At 33.3% G+C, this 8,078-nt stretch overlaps 1 protein-coding gene across 1 annotated transcript; it reads right to left on the bottom strand.

The window, feature by feature from the left end:
* Nucleotides 1-2,967: 2,967 nt before the first annotated feature.
* LOC109243483 (stearoyl-[acyl-carrier-protein] 9-desaturase, chloroplastic) lies at nt 2,968-6,742 on the bottom strand. Its single transcript, XM_019410426.1, has 3 exons — nt 6,506-6,742; nt 4,717-5,221; nt 2,968-3,860 (listed from the first exon to the last, which is right to left on the bottom strand). The coding sequence occupies exons 1-3, from the start codon at nt 6,619-6,621 to the stop codon at nt 3,300-3,302; spliced, it is 1,182 nt and encodes a 393-aa protein (XP_019265971.1). The 5' UTR covers nt 6,622-6,742; the 3' UTR covers nt 2,968-3,299.
* Between the last annotated feature and the right edge of the window lie 1,336 nt (nt 6,743-8,078).

Below are 8,078 nucleotides of genomic sequence, written 5' to 3'. Positions count from 1 at the left end.
TAGACTGAAGTTTCGGATAAAACTCATGATAAAACTGTAGACTTCAGGATAAATAACTTCAGCATGAATTAGCATGAAATTTTAGCTTCAATGTGAAATAATTTCATGCTATATTAGCATGAAGTTTTAGCTTCAACGTGAAAATCTGGTTCAAGTTTCTAATTTTTTTGATAAAGCTGCTGAGAGGAGAGGAGGAGATCTTTTTTCACGAATGAGGTTGCAGATCAAGCGATTTAATTTATTGTAAGGGGTAATAATTGTCATATTACTACGAATTTTTTATGAGCTGGCTACAAAATCAATAATTTTTAAAAATATGGTACAGGTTAAAATGTGGCACAAATATAGGGTACGACTGCAAATCCAACTAAATAGAATTTAAGATGTCAAGTTGACCTTGATGATGAAAGGGAATACTTAGCTCCCATTTGGCCATAAAATTTGGGAGTTTTTTTTCCAAATTTTGTTTTCAATAATATCTGTTTGTTTATAAATTTTAATCATTTTTGGCAGATTTTGAAAACAAAATCTTCAAATCCCGAAAATAGCTCTAGAGTAATTTTTTAAGTTTTTTAAGTTCTCTACTCATAAAACTTTAAATTCTTTTTAATTAAAATATATGTCCAACACAATTTCAGCTTTCAAAAATTATTTTTCATACCATCTTCAAAAACTCATTTTTTTTTAAAGTTTCAGCCAAATTTATGCCCAAACACTAGCTTAAGAGCTGATTGTAAAGAGGCCAAACATCACATCAAAAACTAACATATAAAATTTTAATAAATTTAAATAGTTGAAAGTTGTAAAACAACAAAAATAATTAATACACATTAATTTTAAGCAAATTATAGTCGATAGTAGTAGTAATAATAATAATAATAATAATAATAATAATAATAATAATAATAATAATAATAATAATAATAACAATAATAAAATACATCTATCTATATTTATATCTACACTATATTAAAAGCACGAAGATACTTAGCGAAGTATCGTTCACCTTTTTTACACTTTAAAAATATATTTTACATTGGATAAAATTATAAAATCAAAAAACTTTTCTAATATTTAGGAGTTTTAAATCAAAGAAGTTTTTTCTAATATAATTTAGTGTGTATCTTTCTCCTAATTAGTATACAAAGTACTATGACAATAAAAGAATTAAAAAAAGTAGGAGGAAAATTATTGTTGGTTTCTAACAAGGAAACTTCACGGTTTTTTGTAATATTGAATGCATCGATAGAGGGTCACACGCATCTCGCGTAGTCTAATATTAATAATAATAATAATAATAATAATAATAATAATAATTTGAAATGCCTAGAAAAAAATGCTACAAATATAAATTGAAATACAAAAAGATATTAATAGATTAAAATGACATGACATACATGCGTTAAATGGTACACCGTATGAACCGTAAAAATCATTAAGGGGTCGTTTGGTTGGAGGTATTGGAAAAAAAATACGAGCATTAGCTCTATGCATTACTAATACATTGTTTGGTACATTTTTTCAACCTGTGTATAACTAATCTCATACTTGGTATTATCCGATGTATAAGTAATGCATAGAAAATCATGGCATTAGTAATACCAAGGCTATTAATGCATGCATTAGTATGGTTAAAGACAAAATTTTCCTTAAAGTCCCTTAAAGCTAGAGAATATGGAAGGCATTTTTGTAAACAACTATTTTTCTTAAAAATTGTGCAATGCATTACAAACAATAAATAAGAAATAATATCTGCATAATTAATGCTTGCATTACTAACCCATGCATTACTAAAACACCTTATTCCACACTATTCTTTACACCCTACCAAACGACCCCAAAGAGTTGGAAAATAATACATCTTTCGCCTCTTGAATGGGTAGGATAACCCACTTATGCAATTTTTCTGGTGAGACTTGGCATTTTAAACAAAGAAAAAAAATTGTATTATTGTCTTCTTCTTTTTCGTAAAGGTTTTTTTTAAAATCCAAAATCGTCAAGATCCATAAGTAAAAAAAACAGCACAAAAAAATTACTAATGTCGTGCGAACTTGTGACAAGATTGGTATTTCCCTGTATACATACAACTTTGGTTTTATCAACGTAACTGGCTAGTCATTGCCATTGCTTTGGTGTAGTGGATTCAAGAATATCACTTTGTGCATATGTAGTAGCGCTAAATATTCCCCAAAAACAAATAAGAAAAAAAAAGGGTTGTTTCGACATTTTACATTTTTCACGTGAGAGAGAAAGACATATATAATAATAAATTAATTAATATTAAATAATAATTTAAAAAAAGAGTTTGTTAAGAACTATTGACCGTAAATCATTACGGTTTTACGGTCTGTCAATAGAAATTTTCGCCTTTGTTTGAAAAGAAGATGGATGAACACGTTCAAGAAAATTCCAAAGAGGTTATCGTTCCAATTAAAAAGGTCGATGGAGTATTATTTCTCGATCCTTAAAGGTTAAGGATGTAAAATAAAATTTATTCTTTTTTTTTATCTCGCATAACTTAATGATACTGAATTAAATAACACGGCAATTTTTTTTAACTATGCAATCAACCAAACATAGTATTTATTCATACAGAATTTGGTGTTGGAATTAGGTACACCACAACTGACCCCGCAAGGAATTAACGTCACACGAAGGGGTCATTTCGTACATGGGATAGGAATAATAATCCCGGAGCTTGAAATTAATTTTATCCCATATTTGGTTCAAGGTATTAGCTAATCCCGAAATAAATTTTATCCCATGATGAAATTAGTTATCCCATATCCCACCCGAATATCCTACCATTGTACCAAACGACCGCTAACGACCCCTAGGAAGGGCTAAAATCAAGAGTATTTGGAGCATTTTGAAGAGCACAGAGTCCATCCCTACAAGCCAAGCAGTGAAGAGCATCCTGGAGAAAGTTTGGAGGTGTAGTACTAATTGTCACTAAAGGACAACATCAGTCAAATAAGAGCAAAACATATCATCAATCTTCTTATACATAGCCACTCAACATTTCATATATCAAACTCATAGAGAACTTACATGCGCTTAAACGGGAGGTAAAACTAAAGGCTGTCCTTTTTCTTGATTTTACCAAAACAGTTGCAAGACAAACAAAATTTAAGGTATCTACAGGACTCTAGTGGAGCAATTTTAACTCCATAGCATCTTCCCTAAAAAGGGATGACAAATACTGATTTGATAGATACCAAACTCTGACATTTTTTTCTAGCATTCCTATGGCGATCGGTGTTCGGAAAGTAAATATAACCCTACAAACATATAGCATTTCACAGCTTAATCTCTCTACCAAATACCCAGCTGAAAGGAACGGGAGCCTTCTGCTTGGCCCTGGCTTGTGCCCTCTCCTCCAATTTTCTAATACGCGGAGCCAGTCCACATACATAATCTTGCGCTTTGCGTCCTTCGCCAGAAAGACCAGTCAATTTCTCCATTTCCCATCTTCCCACCAGAAATTCAAGAATATCTGCATAATCCTTTGCAGTGTATACGCCAAGGCGTTGAGCTACAGCAGAGAAGTGTTCGAAGAGGTTGTCATCCCTGCCATCATACATCAGATGAGCTGGCATCGAGATTTTTTTCCTCATCATGTCAGCAACAGCCAATACAGTGCCATCTGGATCGACTTCAAATAGCTTCTCCACAATCTTGGTATATGCAGTTTCATGGCGCTTCTCATCTGCAGCAATTATACCACATACCTGTGCTAGTTTCAAGTCCCCATGGTCCTTAGCATGCCTAGCTGTATTTCCATGAGAAATGAAGGTAGCTCTCTCTTGGAAGGAAGTGTAGATAAAACCCAAATACGGGTTGTTTTCTGTGCGAGGATCCTAAAAGTATAGAAAAGCATCAAATATTTGAATGGAAAAAATCAATTTAAACAAACTACAGCTCAAGAGATAAAGTCTTAACCAACATGTTGGTCATGAACCTCAAATCTCCAGTGTAATAACTAGCCAAGATCAAAATCAGATTAATCACAGCAGAAAGTTAATGCCATTGACAAGCAAGTCGTCTTTACGCTTACTCTCCAAACAGCAGACAAGGCCATGCAATTGGTTAGAATGGCAAAAATAGAGCTGATTTCAGGATGCAGACAAATCGCTCTTCAATATCTATTTTCTCTGTACTTAAGACCGTATTGAGTAATAAATTAATCATCTCTGGCGTCACAAGTCTTTTAGGTGGCCAAATGGATAAGAAAATCAGAAGTGAAAATAATACTCTTCTTGAGTAAGAAAATCAAGAAAGGAAACTCTCATGAACCGTAACATATTCAGGTCATTTAAATTTTTATTCTATACACATAAGAGAGTATGGGAAAAAAAAGGTTTTGTAATCTGAGAGAAAAAAGCATAACAGAGCATGCAAAATGTACTATCAGAAACTTTTCTCAGTATATATCTCAACTAGTTCTCCAATATGAATTTAAACAGCAAAGTAACTAAATGACAACTAATTCTCCAATATGACTAGTTCTACCGAATCTGAGAATTTTTGCCGGCGTGAGATTTGGAGGCTCATACAGACAGGCAGACACAGATACCACACACACTTGTAAAGAAATCTGCTATTATATCAGTCTAATGATTAAATACTACGTCATAGAAATTTGAATTTCACCAATGAATCTCCAAGATGATTTTAAAGCTTAATAGTAACAGCAGAAAAAAGAAGCAAGCTCACCATCCCTGAGCCAATGAGGTACTGAATTGTCTTTTCAATTTGCCTCATATCGACTCTTCCAGAAAGATACAGATACTTGTTGAGAAGGTCACCATGCCTATTTTCCTCGGCAGTCCATGCCCTTGTCCAAATAGCCCAAGGAGTAAGGCTGGCACCAGTTTCATCACGAACGCCATCTAGGGTATTAAGCATCGTCTGATAAGTTGGAAGAGCCTCCTCGGTGATCATATCTCCAACTAATACAACAAAGTAGTCATCAGGAATTTCCTTGCACCTCTCCCTCAGCTCCTTGACTTGCTCCTCAAATCCTTCTGAGGCAGGATCAGGAAGAAAGTCACTTGCCTGCCAACACTTCTCGACAGGCTTTAGGTGCACCAAGATATTACTCTCAGCCCAATCTTGCAAGGAATCAAAGATTTCACGCTTCTCTGGCGGCATGGAATGGGTAACTTGAACATGCACCTCACGTGGAGGACTGAATGGCTTCTTCACATTTCCACCTTCCCTACAATTAGCAGAAGCAGAATTAGAATTACAATTATGCACTTCTTCTTCTTTTTTGTTTTTTGAAGAGATGATGAGCTACAACGGCAAATTCACAGTCTATGCTTAGTTTAAAGCAAACAATTATTTGGTCCTCAAGAAGAAAAAAACTGGTAAGAAACAACACAATGGATGAAGCCATTTAGAAAACAATTCCCCTTTACTTTGCCACTCACCCTTTTACTATTGTTTTTCAAGTGGTTATTTCCCCAAAGCAGGTCCGGAGGTGTGCTCAAACACTCATCTATGAAAGAAAAATTCTACCCAATTCAATTACATGAAGAAAGACGTCACAGAGAAATCTGTCCAACCTATTTGAAATGTGCATTGACAGAACCGGTTATTATTCTAACAGTTAATCAGTACAATGATAATCTTCTAACCAATGCATGCAGGGGCGGATTTAGAGGGGCGGAAGGGGCTTCACCCTTCACCGGAAAATTACACGGTACATATAAGGAAAATTCATTTTGTGTCTCTATATATTATATTTTGAATCCCCTTGACACAGTCCAAAAGCATAGCTCAATGGTCAAGGGGCTTCAAAACCTTTGTGAGGTTGCTGGTTCAATTCCCACAGGCCACAGTTTCTTTTAATCTTTTAACCTTTTTCTTTTTTGAACCCCCTTAGTGGAAATCCTGCCTCCGCCAATGCATGCAATATCAATTTAAATCACAGCAGGAAAAAAAGCAATATGACCTTAATAATGACTAAGCTAGTGGAAAATAAAAGATCAGCAGAAAATAATCAGTAAAGGCATTTCAAGAAAACATAAAATAGAAAATTCAAGCAATGCAGATGCATTAATCAAACTTGCATCACATTTTGTCTTTTCTTTTTCTTTTGTTTCCTTTTTTTTAAACGAGTGTGGTATCTGGGCTAGCTTTTGAACGCCTCTACCAATCCACCGGACAAATACATGTGCAAATGAGCTCATATTAAGTGCTGTAGCGAAGAAAATCTTTATTCAATCTTGAATAAAAAAAGACAAAATACACCGAACATATATAAACAAATTTACAAATAGAAATGAACACAAACTGCAAGATATAGCCATGCATTATAGCAACAAGTACAATCAATCAAATTTACAAACTTAAATAATTACGATCAGACCCTACAAACAAACATCCAATATTTCAGCTAGAAAAAATAAAAACAGGGATCAAAGAAACCATATTTGTGGGATACTCATTTCCATAAAATTGAAAAAAAAAAAAGAAACAAAGACAAAATGAAACTCACACAGAAGGGGGACGAAGTGTTGAAGCCATGAAAACTCTATGAGATCTGAGTGGGGAACATGGAAACGTTGTCGTTTTAATGGATTGAAACGTCGTCGGATTGAGTTTCAGAGCCATTTTTCCGATGGCTTTTTCAGAGTACCTCGTTCGGTCCGCCTAAGTTAAAAGTTAAAGAAAAGCAGAGAGAGAAAGAGAAATGAAAGGTGGAGAGAGACAGATGCACCAAAATATAAGGCAAATCGTGAAGAAGAGGACAAAAGGCAAGTGAAAAATGAATAAACGTTTTGTGGTTAAATAATGCCCTTAGTATTTCGAGTATATTACATGTATACCACTATCGTCTCTGGCTGTATTACGTGTGACGCTTCGTTGCGTTTGCGTTTGAAATTTGTTTTCTTTTTTCCGCTTTATTTGTCGGGTAAAAAGTAATTTTCTAATTTAAAAAAAAAAATCTGATATTTTTAGTTTATTTGGGGGTCCAATGCAGCTTTTGTGTTGCAGTTTCTAGAATTTGATAGGATTTTTCAGATGTTTCTGGTTAAATTTCTTTTTTATAGTTCCAATTAGAGCCCGTTTGGACATAAGATTTTTTTTTTTTAAATAATTTAATTTTTTTTAAAATTAGCGTTTGTTCATAAATTTTTTATTTTTCACTTAAAGATGTATTTTGGAAATTTTTAAAATTTTGAAAAACTCCAAGGAGCTGTTTTTCAAAATTTTCACTCAAATTACTCACAAAACTTCAAAAACAACCCAAAATTATATTCATGTCCAAACACAACTCTAAAGTTGAAATATCATTTTCACTTGAAATCCCCCCCCCCCCTCCCCTATTTTGGAATTTTACAATTCTTATGTCCAAACGCCCACTAAATCTAATAGGTGTTTGTTTAATATTGACGAAAATAAAAATGCTTATTTTAACAAACTCAAAGGACCAAGACCACTCAGTAGTAGTATAGTTAAGGGACTATTTGAGACATACCTCCAAACATAAGGAACAAAGTTTTTTTTATTTTCTCTAATTTTATATTAAAAAACTAATTCTATTTAACATTAGATCACCCAAATTGACCGGTCATTTTAGAAAGAAATAATGTTCCAGGGAGGAAACTCAAAAAAAAAAAAGAAAAAACTCACCATCGAAGTCTACCCAATTGTTATACTTTAAATTATTCATCAAAGTGTATTTGATTGTCATATTTTTGCTTTTCAAGATTTCTCTACCGAGTTAATAGAGTTGATGCTATTATTACTCTCCTATTTGTCAAGTTGTTCATCAAATTTAGATAATCCCCCAAAATATATTTTAGACAGTATTTAATTTACCAGAAGTGAATACTTTTGGTCCAATCATATTTGATAAATTATGATTGTTAAAATTTGGCAGAAGCTGCAAGAGAAAATGAACGGGAACTAGATTTGGAGAAGGGGTTTTGTATCTTTCTATTATTTTTGGTCTATTTTGCCTTTCTATTGTATGGTGTAATTTCTCAAGACATAATTTCTAATATTTTTAATTTATTTGGGAGTCTAGTACAACACAGCTTTTGTGTTGCAGTTTTTAAAATGTG

This window comes from Nicotiana attenuata, unplaced genomic scaffold (assembly GCF_001879085.1).
Source record: "Nicotiana attenuata strain UT unplaced genomic scaffold, NIATTr2, whole genome shotgun sequence".
NCBI classification, from domain to species: Eukaryota; Viridiplantae; Streptophyta; class Magnoliopsida; order Solanales; family Solanaceae; genus Nicotiana; species Nicotiana attenuata.
The sequence above is the reverse complement of the archived record's forward strand: the minus strand, read 5'-3'. Positions and strand labels throughout refer to the sequence as shown.

Coding starts and splice junctions, on each gene's coding strand:
- LOC109243483 (XM_019410426.1), bottom strand. CDS start 6,621: ATGGCTCTGAAACTCAATCCGACGACGTTTCAATCCATTAAAACGACA. Junction 5,222..6,505: donor ACACTTCGTCCCCCTTCTGT/GTGAGTTTCATT, acceptor TGCTAATTGTAG/GGAAGGTGGAAATGTGAAGA. Junction 3,861..4,716: donor ACCTCATTGGCTCAGGGATG/GTGAGCTTGCTT, acceptor CTATACTTTTAG/GATCCTCGCACAGAAAACAA.